General features: G+C 31.9%; 2 protein-coding genes and 1 long non-coding RNA gene across 3 annotated transcripts; 1 reads left to right on the top strand and 2 right to left on the bottom strand.

Annotated features, from left to right (window-relative positions):
• Positions 1–2,259: 2,259 nt before the first annotated feature.
• LOC114396730 (cytosolic endo-beta-N-acetylglucosaminidase 1-like) lies at positions 2,260–9,546 on the bottom strand. The gene is made up of 11 exons (XM_028358861.1): positions 8,952–9,546; positions 8,138–8,275; positions 7,418–7,527; positions 7,219–7,330; positions 7,020–7,127; positions 6,070–6,182; positions 4,905–4,986; positions 4,311–4,391; positions 4,048–4,097; positions 3,456–3,591; positions 2,260–3,151 (listed from the first exon to the last, which is right to left on the bottom strand). The coding sequence occupies exons 1-11, from the start codon at positions 9,444–9,446 to the stop codon at positions 2,459–2,461; spliced, it is 2,118 nt and encodes a 705-aa protein (XP_028214662.1). The 5' UTR covers positions 9,447–9,546; the 3' UTR covers positions 2,260–2,458.
• Positions 9,547–13,486: 3,940 nt separating this feature from the next.
• Positions 13,487–14,217, top strand: LOC114396660. The gene is made up of 2 exons (XR_003663316.1): positions 13,487–13,889; positions 13,968–14,217. It is a non-coding gene; the product is annotated as an uncharacterized LOC114396660 (long non-coding RNA).
• A 73-nt stretch (positions 14,218–14,290) lies between these two features.
• Positions 14,291–18,935, bottom strand: LOC114396659 (DEAD-box ATP-dependent RNA helicase 18-like). Its single transcript, XM_028358747.1, has 11 exons — positions 18,614–18,935; positions 18,149–18,385; positions 17,558–17,818; positions 17,299–17,378; positions 17,104–17,209; positions 16,844–16,957; positions 16,642–16,740; positions 16,450–16,539; positions 15,953–16,059; positions 15,726–15,869; positions 14,291–14,720 (listed from the first exon to the last, which is right to left on the bottom strand). Exons 1-11 carry the CDS (start codon positions 18,875–18,877, stop codon positions 14,453–14,455), a joined length of 1,770 nt encoding a protein of 589 aa, XP_028214548.1. The 5' UTR covers positions 18,878–18,935; the 3' UTR covers positions 14,291–14,452.
• Between the last annotated feature and the right edge of the window lie 1,442 nt (positions 18,936–20,377).

Below are 20,377 nucleotides of genomic sequence, written 5' to 3'. Positions count from 1 at the left end.
GCTGTTTTATTTTATCAATAAAGAGAAGAACTTTATGTTATGGAGGAAGTAGGGGACCCTTTCTGTAACTGTTTGCAATGTTTGTGTCAGAAGTTGTTTCGGATAGAAAAGATTGAAGTAATGGTTTGGAAATTTATGCTACAGCCCTGTTAGTTGAACATTAAAAAAGACTTCACATGCTATACCAGTAAACATTATCTTTAATTATTTGAATTTCTTTTTAATTATTTTCGTATACACACATATTAAGATACATTTTTTTTAAAAAAAGGTAACAGTAAATGCTATCTCATTTTGAAGTTCATAGATCATAACTATTTACTGATAAAAAAAATCATAACTATTTTCTTTTATTTTATCCTTTTCAACATTAGCAGCAAGAGTCAAGGTTGTATTCTTGCAACATTTCAATAATTTATATGGTTGTAATTAATATGATTTTGTGTTTTGCGAAAAATAACTCATGATTCATCTGAGAATGTTTTAAAATCAACTAATTTATGATCCATTTGTAATGAGTCCAATAAACTTAATATTTAACTAATTTAATTTGATATTCAATAAAAACAATTTTCACAATGAAGTTATCTCTCAGTATTTTTTATCTATGAAAATAAAAAATATATACAAAAATTTATAATAATTTATGCATTTTATTTAATCATTTGAGTTAAACCCACTTGATTTTCTCAAAATATTTAATGTAATTATATTTATAATACTATAACTGGAGATCACATGTTGAAGTGAAATAACTTCATATTACTTCATCCACGCACTTTAAGGACAAATATTTGTTCACTCTAAAACTTCATTATATTTGTGATATTTCGCACTAGTAACAGCTGCAGGTATAAGGAAGAATGAGAGTTGCAAAGAAAATGTCTGGTTCTTCAATTGTGGTTTTTCTTGCAAGGATTTCACTAGGCTTCCGCCAGAAATCTGCATGATATTTTACTCAATTTTCAGGTAAAAAGACAAAGCTATAACAGCAATTAACACCATAAATCACAGCCAAAGTATTGCCATTTTGCCAATACACAAGTGCCAGTGTGTCTCCTCTTGTTGTTCTTGAAACTTCAGTACGTGGGACAGAGAACAGATGAGAATTAGTAGAATATTAATAATAAATTAAAATACATAACAAGACAAAAGGCACGTCCCTCTCTCTGTTGTTTATCAATCTGAAATTCTATATTTTTGTGTAGACAAAGAAAGTGATTGTGGGAACCCGGTTTTCCTTTTGAGGGCTCGAGGAATAGGATAATACTTCCAAAACTGAAGGTTGTTTCGGAATTCAGATGCTTCAATGCTAAACAAATAAACATGATATGAGAAGAAAATTAAGGTTGCACCGTGTTGAATTTGAGGCAATGTAAATATCCATCTTAAAATTTTCCACATCACCATGTGTGCATGAAACATAACTGCTATGTCAAAAATTCTAACCTTTTAACTTTTTAACTTTCACGGTGTGTGTGTGATGTATCCTGAAGGGGGAGGCTAGGAAAAAATGGTAGTTCCATGAATTTGAATGCAATTATTGATACTAAATTTTCCATATCACAATGTGAACCCGAACAAAGCTGTTTTGTCTAAAAAACTGAAACATTTTAACGTTACTTACAAAGATAATGTTGCAGTGTTCAATTATTTGCTACGCATATGCATACTCATTTCATAGAATGACCACTGATAATTTATTCAATATTTTGATAATCAAGTACTTTGAACATGTTGATAAAATATAAAGTTCATTTTTACACCTCGAACAAAATAAAAACTCAAATTATTAGCGAGAAAATAGCCTTAGTGTTGATACATGTTTCATAGAGCCTATGTTCAATTTTTTTTTTAAAAGTATTTCTTAAATGTGTGTGTGTGTTATATTAAATTGATTTTTCAGAAACCAATATTAAATTTTTTAAAAACAATAATTTTTTAATACAATTAAAAACTTGTCTTGTTAATCTAAAATATTATAAACCAGTTTTTTAATTTAAAAACAAACTTTTTTCTTTTTAAAAAAAATCAAACCTTATATCAAATAGAGTTGTTGGGAAGTAAATTTAATGAGAAGATAATTTAATTTATATTGAGAAGATAAAATATATAATGAGAAGATAATTTAATTTATATTGTAAAAAAAAAAACTTGGCTCTACATCACCATAGGATGTCCAAAAGTAACTCGAAATAGTTTCATTCATGTAAGTTAAGCTACTATTTCGGTCATGTTAGTTGTATATTGAGCATGAAATTTAAAGCGAGGGTTTATTTGGTATAATCTCTTAAAGAGTTGTATAACTTACTGCAAACATAAACGTGAATTGTCCAATTCCAATGTAACATTCTAATGACAATTTATGGATCTTCCTTTATTGGAGGAATAATGTTACACTCTAATGACAATTTAGGGACCTTCCTTCATTAGAGTAGTGTTACATTTTAATGACAATTTAGGGATCTTCAACCTCCAATTGATAATATGGAGACTCATCCAATTCTTGAAATGTCCCATCTACACCGCAGACTTGTATTATAAATTTGAGACTAGAAGTGTCAGAAGGAACTTCGAGGTCAGAAACATAAAAACAGTTTACTTGTGCTACTCCAAGGTACTCCTTCACATCCTCTAATGTTGTACCTGGATTACCATCTGCTTGTTTTGATAATTTCACCAAGTACACGTTGTACTTCAGAAATAGAAAATTCTGTCCATTTTTTAGTTTCCAAGAAATTTTAAGATCAAGGGTCTTTGAACCCAGAGGGTCTGATGTCCATTTTATGTAGCTGCCATCAACTAGCCAGGAAGAAGACACAGGAAAATCTGACTTATAGTCAGAAGTCTTGATTGTGATATGGCCAAGAAGTGCAAAATAATCTGATGGGGAAGCCACAGTTTCATCGTTGCCATTTGATCTATAGCACGCTGCATGAATTTCTGTTAAAGTGTATCCATTCATTGCAACTACACCTTCATTTATAACCCATCCAGAGGATAATCCCTTGTGCTCACGTGTCATGATTACTTTGCTGAATTTGCTTGAGAAACGATTCACTGCCCGGGATGTGAGAAGCACAGATGCTCTTTGGTCGCCGGAAGTGAACTCAAGCTTAAGTCCCAATGAAGAATTGCCATCAGATTTCACCTGCATTAGTCATGAAAAAGAGGGTTCAGATAGGGATAGTACATACGCAATCTTTTCAATGAATTTGACTAAATGTATATTATTCCATTGATCAAGATAACACATCCTAATTCCCCTTACCTTACCTCAATTACATCAAGTTCAGTTCCCAAGGGGGACAGACTGATTTGCACTAAGAATCTAATTGAACTGCTGCATTGGCAGTTATTCTAGGTTACAAGAATATGATGGCTTTCTTAAAACCAAGGATAACATATTGATGTGCAGTTTTTTCAGCAATAATGATAAGGAAGATATAGCTTACAGAATAAATAAAGTGGATAGGCAAATTGGTCAGAAGAAACTCTCCTTGAAAGATTTTGCTCTCATAGTAAGTTTGCTCTTCAAGGGATCCTTTGAATGTAATGTTTCCTCCTCCACTATATGATGCCTCCTTCAAGCTGCAATTTGAAAGCAAGTCAATAAATACTTCAGATCATGTCAGAACTAGATCTGAAATGTAGTAATTCAATATCTCATTAAAATGGAAGAATAGAAAAGAAAGGAGACATTTAATATTATGTAAGGTTTTGGTGTTATAGAAAACTAACTAAACATACAAAGTAACTCTAGGTTTTCACCCAGTAATGATAAAGAAGTTCCAGGGGATGGGAAAATTATTGAAGATTAATAATAAATCATAATTCTAACAAAGATAAATCTTCTTAACTCAATAAGAAAAAAGACCGCTAAATTTTCTTCACACAAACATTCACATTTCAGACATGAATTGTTCAATTTAGCCATATGCTGTTATACAATATTTTTTGAACAGACACAATATGTGATGTGCACATTCTGTTACACTTTCCAGTTACAGGAACATTTTAAAATATTAGATATGCACCATCACTTACTCTACAGAAACTTGAATAGAATTTGTTGGATCAGAAGACTCAAGGAGTGGCTGCACACAAATATTTGAGTTAGATTACAATAAAGATTTTAAACCAGTATCATAAATTCACAATGTTAAATAGCCCTTAATCTTAGAAATGGAAAACTAAGAATTCCAAAAAAAAGGGCATATAATCTTTTCTAGGTCATCTATCAAACAATCTATATGGTAAATAGTTGAGCCAACAATAAGAAAAATGATTACCAGGTGCATTACACTTACCTGAAAGCCTTGGCAAGAAATGTTGCACCAAGTGGCATCTGATACATTATCGCCATCGACTGAAATATGATAACCACGTCCCTGAAAGAAACAAAAGATATATGATATATTTGAAAGATACAATTGCGAGATTTGAAATATAGGTTACACAAGTATTTGATCTAAAGTGAGATTGCACAGAAGGGAAATTGTTAAGGTTATTTATTTATTTTTGAAGAAGATTGCTAGGGTCTTGTTTAGGCTTTTAAGTTATCCTGCAGAAAATTATTTCTTCGATGGGGGTTCAGAGCTAGATTTTGTGTTGTTCACCTCTTCCTTGCCAGTTTGATGTACACTAATCTAAATTCTTTAGTTTGTCTTATGATATAAAAAATATCAGTCCATTCACCATCCGCCTCTTGAAATTCACAAATTATTCTTGGAATCACTTTCACTGAAATTAATTTAAAAATAAATCTTATTGAATAAAATGTGCATAAATTCAGAATGTACCAAAAAAGCAGATGCCAAATGTACAATGAAAAAAACAAAAAAATACTAGGGTAGACAATGGAAGAACAAATATCAAAGGGGACAATAATTGCAATTGCTAACCTGATCAAAATTAGTGTAGAATGGTAGTACTCCAGGAAGTTTTTGCAGTATTCCCCATGACTTTTCCACAAGACCCCACCAACTGCAATATTAATGCATGGCAATAATGCTGTATCCATGAGTAAGAAATTTAAGGTTTGATCTCCGTCATTAAATATAAGAAAGTCTGACCATGATGTTTGCACCCACCATCGTAATACACTTGAAAATGCATGAAAGATTTTAGTATTTCTATGGCAATATGATTAATAGGACAAACAAAATCTTAAATATTTCTGCTTTCATAAGTATTGTAATATATGACTTTGAAGAGTTCAAAGGGAAAAAATGATCAGACTCCTAGAAAAGAGAAAGTGCTCTAAGAGATTGGCACAAATCAGTGAAGTTCCTTACTCGGGATTGAATAATTAGAAACTATAGAATGAACCAACTTAATGCTAAAATGCATAATTGAGAACCTTATTTATAAAATAAGGTTCTCTTGGGGAATCAAAGTACTAACAAACTTGAAACTAAAGTTACTAAACTATAGTTTATGGTTATTTCAAATGACAAAGGCAGATTGCATTAAAGATCATGAATTCTAAAATTATGCAAAACTTCTTCACAAAATTAATATTTTCTTTCTGGTAGTGACCAGGAAGAAATGCAGTCTAGAGAATGTTTGAAATAAAATACCAAGCTAGTCATGTGATACATTTTAGAGAAGCAAATTAGGGGGATCATCCAGATGTATTATATTATGTAATTATGTTATGTAATCCCAAAAAGAATAGAAGAGACGAAAAGGACAGGTTTTATTTGTCTGAATTAGTATTGAAAATTCTGAAGCTTAAAGATGTCATAAAATTAAATCAAAAACTTTAAAGATATTGAAGTGCAATTTCTGAGGCAACTATAGTTTATATTCATCCTCTTCAACAAGATCCCTTCTTATAGATATTTAGAATTCTAGAGATGGATTGAATTCATCATTTTTTTTTTTTATTTCACCTCTAGCCTTTGTGACATCCCCAACTTAATGTTCTTTCTGTATATACAATGTTGGCTACTTTGGCAGTAGATTTTTTTTCCTCAATACATTAAGATGCATCAACTCAGTTAACCTCGTGAAAGAAAATTTGCAATAATTTTTTGAGTATTGCAAAACAGGTAGCTAAGTTACCTATTCTGAGCAGTCTCAAAATTTGGTGGTTGCTTTGTCTCATAGACCCAGCCAGGAGCAAATATTGCAGCAGAGACATCATTCTTTCTTATTACATCAAGAGCAACATTTACCTGAGACATCCATGAGAATAAAGAAAGCACATAAACAACATTGAGATAATTACCAAGAAAAGCGAAATAACACATATCCTATTAACTTTACCAGTCACATACAACACTTGTCCAAAATTGTTTGGCAGCTCAAGTTTCACAAGACTATGTCCCACAAAAACCTCCGACAGCAAGTGTTTTCATGAATAGATTTCAAATATAATGCAGTAAGAAAACAAGACCAAGTGATAATTATCTTTTTAGTAAAAGTATATCTAGTTACAGGCAAGTTGGATGCTTCACCAAGGGAAGGGGTTCTACATGTAGTAAGAAATTTCTCTGAAGGCAGATTTAACATTAAAGTGCATATATATTCTGCAATAACCAGAATGAAACCAATGTTCTGATGATTAAAATGTCTAGAATACTGTGCAAAACCATATTTAATAATTTTAATCATAACTGTTAATCCTATTAATGAAATTAAATGTGAAGAACACGAGGTATTTCATAGCCTTGCCGCCAAAATGAGAAGTAATTAATTTTCTTGAAATGAATAGTTTGTTGTTGTTTGTGTGACTTGTTTTTTTCCTTTTGCGTATTTAGGGATGCAGTCTAAAGCAGAAATGAAACACTGGAGAAAGACCATGCACACACAGGGAGTATGCTTAAAGTGAAATAAAACATGCAGATCATCTATGATATTCGTTGAATGTAAAATAATCATTTTCACTAAGAATATACATGTCCAATAGACCAAATTCAATTTCTGACCTATGTTCCACTCATAACAATTAAAATTTATTTCCAAACAAGTTCAAAATTGGGATAGCAGACTGTATATCACAGAACACATACATTCCACTGTCCACCACCATATGTGTTCCTTCCAAATACATCAATGCCCATGTACACATCAAACTTCCGATCACTGGCAACAGCAGCAGAGAGCCTTGGATAGTCTTCCTACATGGTAGTCATTAAAATTAACTAAGGAAAATGACTATTGATTAAACATTTGTGTCGCACAAGCATGCCAGGGGAAGATAAGCAATACCTTCCATGTATAGTTCACAAATATTCCATCACATATATCAAAGAAGGGCTTATTATGTTCATTTAGTTGATCTTGCCAATTCAATTTACCATCAAGTGTAACACTGTCATACCTACATGACCAGGAAAACACATCAAAGTCAACTTTTGGCACAATCCACAGCAATACAAAAATTGCTGACTTATCATCTAATACTCACCATATCACTAATGATCCAGGCACAGAAGAATGCATTCTCAACGATAAGTGCTCTACAAACTCTTTCAAATTAGAAATTTGACCGAGATCCAAATTTACTTCCATATTTATCTGCAATAAAATGTTACTAGTTTGAATAGTTGACATGAATACCAAAAATGCAAGGCTGTAAAGTATGAGAAAAACAGTTACATATTTGTTTTGAATTTTGGTATAAATATGCATGAAGCATCTAATATGTTTACTTCATAATGACAATTCACTAGGAATATTTGGCAAATTTCTAAATATACAATGGTTGTGAGGCTACTTATAATATTTCCAATGATAAACTTCTCTTCTAAAAACTGTAGATTTTACTAACTTAAGTTAAAAAAAATATCCAAGTAATTGTTCTTGTAAAATCTCTACAATATTATTATTCCCCATTATTTACTTATATATTTATTTATATATCAATCTGGGCAGTATTTAGATGAAACACGATGCACCTTCAACATAAGAGCCCAAATTCAAATAATTTTAGTCTATTAAATTTGGCACTATATGCACATTAGAAGCATCTTATGCTCTGGTAGTGCAGGCCAACAGTTCACCTATTACTCATAAAAGGAAGTGAATGAAAATCAAATATCAATTCAATTATATAATATAAAATTCAAATGGAGTAATAGACAAGAATATAAAGCTAATAAGCACACAGAGATAACGAATTATTTACTAGCCACCCATCAAAGCCTAGATCAGCAGCAAGCTCTGCCAGACGTTCTGCATACATATGTGCAGTTTCCTTTGTCGAAAGCAGTGTATCACAGACAGCCTTTCCCTCATCCCATTCAGTGATGAAAGTCCCCAACACCTGAAATATTAAAGGAACAAGTACAACTAAAGAATAATCCATTTGTTTTAATTAAAGCATGAGCTGTCAGAAACTTCTACAAGCAAGAAACAAACTCAAATGCCATAAAGCTGGAGCTCCAATAAAAGAATCAGAAAAGAAGTTTGAAGCTACTAAATGATCTTGGATCAGTTGAACATTTAAACTAAACCAACTGTATAAGTGATTAAATGAGCTTTAAAGCTGATAGCTAGTAAGCAAAAAGAGGAAACAAATTGTCAAAATTCTAAAATCTATGAGTGTGGACCGTGTGGTTATATTATCAATCTAACTTTCACAGAGCCAAGGGCTGACAATGAATCAAACCAACTTGAAATTAGTTCCAGACTCGAATTGATAGCTAACTCGTTGAACTTAGTTCATGAACCAAATAAACACGCTTGATAAATGATCTGAACTTGAACTACATAAATAAATTCTAAACCGAACCATTAGCAAACTTGAATTGAATCGAGTTCGAGATGAAAAAAAAATCAGATAAAAAACTTGGAGCCAAATCAACTCTAATCAAGTCCAGTAAGGCTTTCTTTAGCTCAACTCATTTCCAGCCCTTCAAGTCTTCAACAAGCACAAACTTTAAAGTTAAAAAGTAAACATTTTTCATCAAGCAAAGCCAAAATTGTGTTGAAGAAAGTACCTTAACACCATGGCGATGAGCAGCGTTGGTCCACGAAGGAGGAGGAAGAGTAACGAGGGAGTGTGAAAAGTAGACAAAGACATCGATCAAATGCCAATGCCAGATGGCATAAGCATCAGGGTTAGTGCCACCTTGAATCCACTTATCATCCAAGTAGCCCCCAGCCATGTCATGGCACACAAGCAATCTGCGCCTGTTGGGCAACGAAGAAGAAGAAGAATTGTTGACCGAAGAAGAAGCTTTGTTGAAAGGGTAGTGAAAGGACTCGAAATAGGAGCGAGACTCCAAGTCCTCAAGAGTTTTTATTGGATATGAAATGGGTATTGAAGGTTCCGAAGCAGAGGGTTCAGACACTACTGACTCTGATTTGGGGTTGGACATGATCACGAATGGGTACAGTGTCTGAATTGCTCCAACAAAGAAACGTAGGATGTGTCGGACGCTTATTAAGAATTGGCGATTTATATAGGCTGCTCCCAGAAGCCAAGGAATCATTCCACACCAACAATTGTTACGCTAACTTCACTTTTTCAAGGAACATGATGCTTCTTGAGCTTAAGCATTCACTTCACGTTTATCTGTTTAACCGGACAAAGGAAAACTAATTATTCTAGTAGTATTAATTATTTCAACATACAGTACAATGAATCAATAAGCTTTTTTTTTTTTTACTGAAATATAATATTTTGCTTTTGGTTAAATTTTACTTGATTTTTGGTCCTTTGTATTTTTTTTATTTTCATCTTTGTTATTTTGTTTTAACTATTATAATATATTTACTTTTCATTTTTGTTTTCATAACACATAAATTATTTATTTTTAGTCTCTATTAATTATTTTTCAAAAAATTTAAAATAAAAAAATATTATAAGAACTAAAATAAAAAATAAAGATGAAAAATTGAGTACAACAAATTCTGTTGAGAAGGAGGAGCCAACAATCATCAATGCCTTTTTGCTACTGAAATGTGACTGCATATAACCTGGTATGGAGAAATTGAGTACAACAAGATGAAAAAAGCTTCCTTCGAATTCCGAAATCTGATAATCAAATGGTGAAGTGTAAAGCAAAATTAAGATCGATATCATTCACTTTACGCACGTTAGTGGATAAGATTAAGTATAATTCAATTCAGAGGTTTATAATTTTATTAAAGATCTTCCAATCTTCAAATGACAATGTATTTTAAAGTAGAGTGTGTGGAGAGATATTTATGTTGTTGTTACTTTGAAATTTGAATGAAGTTGGTCACTTTTTCATTCAGTTGCTTTCAACCTTGCCTCTCTCAGCTTTTGCAGGCTTAGCCTTCCTTAATGCTCAGTAATCTTTCAAAGGTAGAAAAAGATCATTCCCATTAAAGAAAACATCCTAATCTAAGTTTAATTCAACGCTTTCAGGGACAAAACTACCTCAAAGGCTGAAAAAAAATGTTGTCCCCCTCCAACTAGGCGATGATGGACTTAATAATATACCACATTCAGCACTGAGTACACGCCAAGATTCTTTAATATGACTTTATTTATTAATCTTACAAACACCTAAATCAAAATCACATGATCAATGTATGTAAAGACTAATTGGGGCAAACTATTTTGGACAATATTAATTTTCTTCACGCTACTCATAACCTTGATTCACAACTCTTTGCACTGCACCACTTTCTATATGTATAACAATCTGTAAATGTAATTCAGTTCATTGTTGAAGGCTTTAATGGTTGTATAGCAGCAACCAAATGGAATTCGATTCAAACTCCATTACTAGTGAAAGATGTATTTATCTTTAGATTTTTCAAAGGACTAGTGCATGTTATCGCAGGGGACAAATTACGTCTGGGGATTAATATTATTTTATTATTTTAGAAAATTAAATTTTAAAACCAAAAAGAATAATAATAAATAAATATTTTCTTTTTACAAAAACTAATATGGCATTACAACGTACATTTATTTTAACTTCCACGGTCAAACAACCTCTAAGTACACATAGTACATCAAATTTTATTTATTTTTCCGAATTTCCCTGGCACCAATATTGCTTCTTGACAATGTCAATTATTTATTTGGAAGTAAAGAAAAAAAGAAAAATCAGAATTAAAAAAACATAATGTTATATATGTTAAAAATATAATTTTTGTCTCTTATTTATATTATATATTTTTTTGTATGTATCTTCTTCCTTAAATTATATAAAAAGAATCACTTTGATCTCATATAATGTCTCTATTAGATTAAATTAGTCTGTTTACGACAACTTTATTTCACATGATATCTTTCATAATTTAACTAATTATATTGACTTGACTTTCATACAAGAATAATTTGTCACATATTAGTAAATTGATCAAGTTAATGTGATAACTTAACCGAATGATCAATTTAATATAACAAGTACTCTTTAGGGGATCAAAGTAAAAAAAAAAAAATTAAACTTAAGAGACTGAATTTAAACAAAAAAATGTAAATAAAGAACCAAAATTTTATTTTAACTTTTTATATATCATTATAGGATGATCAGGTTGATTAAGTAAAAGAAATGAAAAGAAAACTAGACAACTCACCTATGATTAAATAAAACAGAATCACATATACTAAATATGTTAAAATTAAGGTAGAATCCGACTTTATAAAAATAATTTAAGTTTAAATAATATTCAAATTCGATCCTTAATAAAAAAAATAATTCTTAATTAGACTTTATTTATTTTTAAATTGAATTTCATATTAGTTAAGGTTCTTCTTCCATCAAACTAGATGGTTTTAAAACCAAAACCTATACCAAATATCAACACCTCGTGCAACAACATCAATGGTAGTCATTATGTTGAACTTTTGTCACTCTTAAATTTAGCCAAGATTCAATTCTATAAATATATATCAATCTGCATTTTCAAGCTAAAATATTACTTTGCAAGCAAAAAACAGTGGTTATTATATTACCAAAGAGGACACAAACATAAGGTATATCAACAACTTGATTTATAGATTGATTTGCATGCCTCCTCCAGGTTAGGGTACCTACTACCAATAGTTACATCATTTCTTGTGAGTATTAAAGTAACTGCATTTATAACTCAACAAAAAAAAAAGTAACTGCATTTATATTAAAAAGCATTAATATATTATGAAGATACTTTATTTAAGATAATACTTAAATAAATAATATATAATATATAATGACCATGAAGATAATATATTATGTATCTTATTTGATGTAATTAATATTTAAATAAGTAATTTATAATGACCGTACGTAAAAGTTATAATATTTTTTTCTATGATATCTTAGTTGCATCATTTGTTTTCCGCTGAATTGTCTAGGCAAAGACACCCTAGACAAAATTAATTAATAAGCAAATTTGCAACATCATCATCCTCCATGAAAGAGAGCATCAGCTTTTCCAACAATATGCACCAAAAAGCACTGTTGGAAGATTGATTACACAGAGGGCACTTATCATCCACCGCCATATGGCGATGAACTCTCAAAGCATTTGTAGGGAGATCTTCCAGAGAAGAAACTTTATGCGCTCTGGCTCATCCTAACGCCATGCACACACTTTTAGAAAGTTCATTGTCTTCAAGATTCTGAGAAATTCCCATCAGCAGCCATATCCCACTCTACATAATCATGCCTTGCAGAGCTACAAGGAGATTTCAGATGAACAATATTCAAAGGAAACTCATTAGCCATTCTGTCCAAGTCCCAGTCACCTTAGCACTCACAAAGAAACACACCGGCATGTTCTCCCCATCATTTGGTTTGAACAAGATGATGTTGTTTGAGATTTCTGACCCCTGCAACCCATTAGTCCTCCCAAAATCTCTAATTGCATCATTGTCACAATATACCTTTTAATTATAACTAATACTGCATGGAATGTAGTTAAAATATTTTAATTACATCTTTTATTACTAAAATAATTGATTTGTAATTGGTTAGTTTTTGTTATTAAATTTAAATAATTAATTTTAATGTTGTTTGAGACTAATTTTTCTTAGCTATTCTCACATTCCTTTTTAAATTTTCGGATGAAATATGATCAAATACAATTATTTTGTCAAAAAAGAAAATTCATAACCAACGTCTTTTATAGTAGATCACACGAGTTTTAATTATATATTTTATATTATTGGACCTAGCAATATTTAAATTTTCGGGTCAAATATGATCTCATACAACTATTCTGTCAGATATTTTTTCACAACCAACATCCTTTATTGTGATTGTGATTATAATTATTTTTAATACTGATTGAGACTAACTTTTCTTAGCTGTATGTGATCCGAAAATTATGTCCAAATTTTTAAATTCAAATCTATACTCATTAATATAATTATAACCATTATAATGATATGATGACATGTGTCATCTGAACCAATGTGTAGTCGATACATCTTTCCCACGGTGTGTAAGTGATCGGAAAATAAATATTGAGCGTAGGATATGCACTCTTTAAAATTAACGGTTAAGATAAATGAAAGAGTATTGGAAGAGTGCTTACACTAGATTAATTTTTTAAAAACATATATATTTTTTTTCTTTCTCTCTTTCGTCGCTATCCCCTTGGCCTCACCAACTCCAACATCTCCATTGCAAGCATCCTCGTCAGTGTTGAGGCCAGGCCCAGCCACAGAATCCTCAACATGGGTTGCAGTGTTGGCGAGCCCATGCGCGCCATCAATGTCCTTGGCGTCATCAGCATCACCATCATTCGCGAAAGGATGCACAACAAGAAGGCTAGCTTGGACTCTCTTTGCCAGATTGTCACAACAAATCCGTGTGTGCAAGGCCATGGATTCTGAACATGAGGTGCGAATTTCTGGATCTAAGGTGCGAATGCATTTTTAGATCTGAAGCGTGAAGTGCATTTTCAGATCTGAGGCACGAGTACGAGGATGACGATAGGTGGTGGTCTTTGACACGCCAACGCGAAAGGTTCGAGCTTTTATTGAAAGGTTGTTGTTCTTCTTCTTGTTCTTGGGGTGTGTGGGTGTTAAAGCCATTTGTCTATAGGTTCGAGCTTAGGGATTTTGGGCGATGGGGGAAGGTTTTCCGATGAGAAAAACCAAGCTGCAAGGGAAGGTCACACTTGACCGTGAGTGGTGCCGACGGTGCCGGCAAAACAACAGAGAAGACGAAAGGAAAGAGGACAATGCATTTTAATTTTTTTTATTGATGTATTATGTTTTTTTTATTAATTTATTTCTGTGTAGTCTCCAGTTATTTTAACCGTTAATTATATCTAATGTACCATATTAGATCATATTTTTGTTTCCTAAAGTGGGAAAAAAATTAAACCCTAGTCATCGTCCATGTATGCCATGCCAAAGAATGGATTAACAAATTTTATATTATTAGATTAGATGCCTACAGTGTACCCACATGGCAAGAATCTAGTAACTTACTAGCCAAAATTGTGGTGTTTGAAACTGTCATTCATTACTTTGCTTTCAACCATGGTATCCAGAACAGCATAATCAGGCATGCATACTTTGCTTTCAAAGTAATTCCTCAGTGCCTGTCAACTTGGCATATTCATTCTCATCTATGGTCCCTTTCTTCAATTTCTTCAACAAGCGGTATTCATGCATCAACTCTTCCTCGTCTTCCATTGTCTGCTGAGCACGTCTCTGTCGGGCTGTTTTCTTCCGCATGTCAGTGGGTGCATTTGGGGTTTTCTTCGGTTTTTGAGGTTTTGGCTCTTTCTCTTTGGCTTCTTTCTTTGCTTGAAGGTTCTTCTTCCTTTGTTTCTCCCGTGATTTATCCCTATATTATTGAAGTTAAGCCATCAGCATGGGTTTCCAAGAGAGAAAGGAAAAGTATATTTAGGACCATAGAAAGACAATATGAATCCAGGACATTCATATTATAGTCAATTGTAAATCTTACAAGACATGAAATTAATTTCCATCATTCTATGATCGAAAAAGGGGAATTGGATAATCCTTTAATCCAGATCAACGTAGCAATAAGTAAACAAAAGAATGGTTTCCAAATACCTCTCCTCTTCAAGAGTAGCTTAAAATATTAGTTTTCAGTTTCCGCTCATAATTCAGATAAAAATTCGGGAGAAGCTTGAAGAAAATCAAAGCTCAAGCTCTGACTGCATTTTAATTTTCAAACTCAAGCTCAGTCTCAATTTGAATTATAATTTAATTATTTTAAACTATAGTTATACAGTTAAGTTTAATTATAATTTTAAAAAATAAAATAAATATCATACATAATTAATCTAGCTCAAGCCAAAACTATTTTTATATTGTTCCAACATGAGTCCTCAACATTAGTGAGCTTCAAATCAAACAAACCACATTAAGGCACTCATTCAATTGCCACCCCATAAAAGTATTACAATAAAGTAAGACAGAAGTAAGTTATATATGGTTTTCATTCCCTCCGATAACATTGGTACAATTGATTCTTATTAGATGTAAAACCATTCATGAGTTTTAACCTAACAGCTTGACTTTTTGGTAGTGAAGGTTCCTGACATGGTATTAGAGACTCTTGACCAAGTGTTCAGGACAGAGAGTTTGACACATTCTATCTCCATTATTCAAAATAAAAAAAAAAGATCAATTTTAGCACAAGGTAAGGTGGCCCAGCCTTTGCTTAAGGCCCAAAAGGCTCCTATGGCATGTTAGACATTATATTCAATTATTTATATCATTCATAAGCTTTCACCTAACAGCTTAAGCTTTGGGGAGAAATGGTTCTTGGCAATGCTTTTACCCAAGAACTAGAAAAGTTATGCTATGAAAATGTTTTTACCTGTACTTAATGTCCCCCAAATTGATATCTTCAACTGGTTCAAATCCATCAATGGAAAGTGAGTGGTGTTTTACCTCTGGCATTGAAGGAAGTTGTAATAAGCCAAATCCTGTGGCCAATTTACCAATTTCAAGTTCTTTCCACCTGCAAGAGTGAGAATAATTAGTTTGATAATGATGACGTTTCACTATAAAATGAAAACAACATTATTCATAAACATTACTCACCTAAAAATATAGGAACAGTGATGCTCTTTATAAGCACGGATGTAAGAGACAAAGGCCTTAATTCCCTTTTCCATGACATCGCGATCTTTTTTTGCAGCAGAACGAATCTGAAGCAAGTTTGATCAATAGTGTTGTTATTGGAAAATCGAAATATGTTAGATTTTCATATACAATTTGCAGTTTGATAAATATAGGACTGGTAAGCATGTTTACTCAAACAAGCAATCAAAAAGACAAAAAAGTTTCTAAAAGAGTGAATGAACAAAATCAGCATCAGCCTTGGTGGCAATCAGGGCATCGTCATGTTGTATCAAGGAATTTATTTCCACTGATTATTTAGTTTACTCAATTAGAAGTTAGAAAAAAGGATTAATTAGTTCATATATCTAATGAGTATCACTAACCATTAACCAGCACGCAAAGGATCTTTCTATTGTGTCAATACAAATATTATGACAAAACAAAAAAAATAAGATTATAAAAGGCCTAGAGCAAACCTGAGGAACAACATCAGATGCTTCATCAGCACATATTCTCTCTTGAAGAGGAACTCTTCTTATACGCAGGAATTCTACATAAGATTCCTCCTACACATTTGTATAGATTACATTACAATAAAATCAACACTTCTAAAGAATCCTGCATGAAATATCAAAAGCATTACAACATGAATATACTTGTGACCAAACCTTTGGTAATAAGAAGACAACAGCATGACCTTGTTTACCCAGCCGAGCAGTTCGACCTACTCTATGTATGAAAACATTTGGATCTTGAGGAGGATCATACTGCACAAGAAAACATTTCAACCACAATGCATGGTTTAGCAACCAAGAGAGAGACAGAACCAAAGAAGATGAAAATTGAAATGCAATAGTCAATAGACAATACCTGCACTATACAATCTACACCTGGTATGTCCAGTCCACGTGCTGCAACATCCGTACATAGAAGAATTCCATTTGAAAGGGATGTAAATGAAGCTAGTGCTTTCTCCCTGGCAGACTATATGGCAAAATAAATAAATAATCAAATATGTAAACGGTAAGACACTGACAAAATAATGGGAAATAAGAAAAACAATGCTGATTTATAGAATATTATGCTTCGATATAGAAAAATGCTAACATCCAAAAAGGCCAAAACTATACCTGCTTCATCTTTCCATGCAGGGGAATCAAGGAGAAGCCTTTCAAAACAGAAAGACAAGGAAGGACAGCTCCCCAATAATCAACACAAGCACAAGTCATGAAATATCTGCATTAGAGTCAAAATGATGTTTTGGGTATGATAAAATACTCTTCTACTGCACAAATCACATCATTAATTATCAACGTGTATCTCACATAATAATTTTTTTCGAGAGATTCTTTATCAGGATATGTACTAGCTGTGATGGCTTCTTATCTGCCTCGCATTCCAAGTACTGCAAACTCAAAAGGATAAGGAGATCAGTATAAGCAAAGGATAAACATAAACTGTATTATGCATCTATTAGCAGTACATGAAACTTGCTATATGGATTCTAGTAAGAATGTAAGAGAAAGAACCACTGTTAAGTTACATCCAATCCAGCAGCATGCTAGTGTGCCTCATAAGTTTTACCTCAATGTGAAGTCCTGAAGGTGTTTTGGAAGATTCTGGTTGTTTTGATGATGCAGGACCATTTTCTGATTTTGTTTCTGCTCGAACTTCAACCCTCACTGGGTTCCTCAATCCTGCCTTAGCAAGCTCTTCAATAGCCTCAGTTTGAGTAGCAGAGAACAGACCAGTTCTCCGAAGCTTAGGCAAGAGAGTTATAATAGAAGTTATCTGCTTCTGGAATCCCATATCTAAGAGTCTATCAGCCTCATCCAAAATCAAAATCTGTAAGAACAGTCATAATAATGTCAACTGGCTAAAATAGTAAATAAAAAAAAAGTCAAATCAAATACTCTATTCGGAATATTTTTCCAACAACTTCAGCTAGATCACATAACTTTACAGCGTCAAGTCATTAACCTGTGTCCCTCTTTTAAAGCATACATAGAATAGAAGACCAGGGATCTTGAAGCAGGATGCAACAACATCAACCAAATATTATTTTGTCAACAAGACCAAAAGAAATCTTGAACATTTTTTCAACAGTAAATCTTCATGTCCAATGTATATAAACAATGTCAAACCATACCTGAAAATGAAGAATGAAACACATACCTCAAGGTTTTTAAGATCCAAGACATCCATCCGATTCATTATGTCATATAGCCGCCCAGGCGTGCCAATCAATATGTTTGCTCCTTCCTCCTCTATTTTCTTTAGGTCTGCTTTTACTTCTGCTCCACCAACAAGGAGCATGGACTTAACATTAGCCAATGTTGAAATGAAAGGTTGTGCAACATGATATATTTGAGTTGATAGCTCCCTTGTAGGGGATATAATTATTCCTAGCACCTACAACAAATGTACATTTAACCTAATTATAGTCAAGCTGAACAAAATAAATTGGAACTAACAAACACACCAGTGACTAAAATCCAGTACCCTATTCAACATTTTTCTTAATAATAATTTCTCTCTCTCGAAATCAATGACACAACTATTCAGGGATGCGGGTATTCTATAAATTCGAATAGCAGACTGCTTGCATTGTTCAAAGAAATAATAAGAGTATGCAAGAACCTGGTGAGGCTTGGGATGAGAAGAGGAGCGGCGTAGAATCTCGACGAGAGGAACGACAAAAGCTAGAGTTTTGCCGGAACCGGTGGCGGCGTCGACGGCGACGTCCTTGAAGCTGCAGAGCAGAGGAATAGTGGCAGCTTGGACAGGGGTGCAGAACTCGAAGCCAGAGTGTGATAGGGCTTGGAGAACCGGTTCAGAGAGTGGTGGATTCAGGTCGGAAAAACGCGTGCTCGTTAACGCTTTGTTGGGGAACTCCGAATCCATGGCTGCGCCGCCGTTCAGTTTGTAGCAACTTCGTTTCTTTTGTTGTACTTGTACCTTGTCTAGGGTGATTTCATTTCACGGGTTAGTCAAAAATATTATTTTTATTTTATTTCTTTTTCTTTAAATCTCCTCTAATATTATAATATAATTTATACATATAATCTACTTATAAATCTCCTCTAATATTATAATATAATTTATACTTATAATCTACTTATAATATATTTGTGTGACTCTAACACAATTATATTATGTTTGATTTTTTTTTTTTCACTTAAAACTTTTCTTTTAAAGATTTAAAGATAAAAATAAAAGATTAGATTTAAATTAAAAGATGATAAATATAAGATAAGAAAAATAAAAGATTAAGATAAAAAAGATAAATGATAACATGCTACAAATCTTCCTTTTTGATATTTTCTCAATTTTTTATTTTTTAATTTATCATTTTCATATCTACACGCCATAAATAATAAAAATATCAATTCTTATCATTTAAGCTAAAAATAATGGTCAAATAAATATTTTTAAAGATATTTTAATATATTTTTATAATAAAATAACTCAAATCATATGTAGTAGGCGACACTTTCGATCACACAAAGTACATCTCTTTCCTCTCTAGAATTTTGTTTTTACCTATTTTTGTCTACAATTCATCATTGTTCTACTTGTTAAATGCGGAGATGGATAAGGTTCAAACTATTTAAATATGGAATCGTTGTTGGAGATGTTTTAAATTTCATATTTTAGATTTATTGTTTAGATTTTCTTTTGTTAATATTATTTATTTTATTGATGCAATTGACTAATTATTGAGATTTTATTTATATTTATATTATTGTATTATATTTTTATTAAAATTGAAATTCTTTTAAAATTAGGTCCGGTTCGAACCGCCTACCCACTCTTATTACACACCTTCATCTTGCAAAAAAAAACTCAAGTTATCTACATTTTACCTTTATGGATAAATTTGATCTTGTTAATTCTCTGTTTTTTTAATTTACTGTCTTTTATCTTTTATATCTAATTTGAATTTTAATAATTATTGCTCTATGTAAATTATAAACTATAAATGTTTAAGGTTAGTACACCTATAAAATTTTATTAGTTAGTATATTTTTAGATTAAAAAACTCTTATTTAAACATGTTATTGAAATTATTATTAGTGATTGATATTTGAATACATGAAAGTTTATAAATTAAAAATTAAATGATCTATTTAGTTATTTAATTTTTTTAGTTTGGGTATTTATCTTTTAAAAAATTTAATTTTGTTATTAATTTTATTTTTTTTTCATTTTAGTTATTAATGTTTTTTTAAAAAATTATTTAATATTTTATCCTATTTCCTGTTTTTAAATTTGATATTCTTTTCAATATATTTAAAATTTATGTCATTAATTATTTAAAATGCTTTTTTATTTAATTTTATTTTCCCCCCTTAATTTTATTTGTAAAAAAGTTATTCTTAAATAATTAATAACGTCAATCTT

The sequence above is a fragment of the Glycine soja genome, chromosome 18 (assembly GCF_004193775.1).
Source record: "Glycine soja cultivar W05 chromosome 18, ASM419377v2, whole genome shotgun sequence".
Classification (NCBI taxonomy): Eukaryota; Viridiplantae; Streptophyta; class Magnoliopsida; order Fabales; family Fabaceae; genus Glycine; species Glycine soja.
The sequence above is the reverse complement of the archived record's forward strand: the minus strand, read 5'-3'. Positions and strand labels throughout refer to the sequence as shown.

What these genes read in the sequence shown, in the direction of transcription:
- LOC114396730 (XM_028358861.1), bottom strand. Translation starts at nt 9,446, where the DNA reads ATGATTCCTTGGCTTCTGGGAGCAGCCTATATAAATCGCCAATTCTTA. An exon ending in CTCATCGCCATGGTGTTAAG is followed by an intron (nt 8,276 to 8,951) that starts GTACTTTCTTCA and finishes TTAATATTTCAG; the next exon opens with GTGTTGGGGACTTTCATCAC. An exon ending in CTATCCACTTTATTTATTCT is followed by an intron (nt 3,152 to 3,455) that starts GTAAGCTATATC and finishes TGACTAATGCAG; the next exon opens with GTGAAATCTGATGGCAATTC.
- LOC114396659 (XM_028358747.1), bottom strand. Translation starts at nt 18,877, where the DNA reads ATGGATTCGGAGTTCCCCAACAAAGCGTTAACGAGCACGCGTTTTTCC. An exon ending in TGGATCTTAAAAACCTTGAG is followed by an intron (nt 17,819 to 18,148) that starts GTATGTGTTTCA and finishes CTGTTCTTACAG; the next exon opens with ATTTTGATTTTGGATGAGGC. An exon ending in TTGTCTTCTTATTACCAAAG is followed by an intron (nt 16,540 to 16,641) that starts GTTTGGTCACAA and finishes ACAAATGTGTAG; the next exon opens with GAGGAATCTTATGTAGAATT.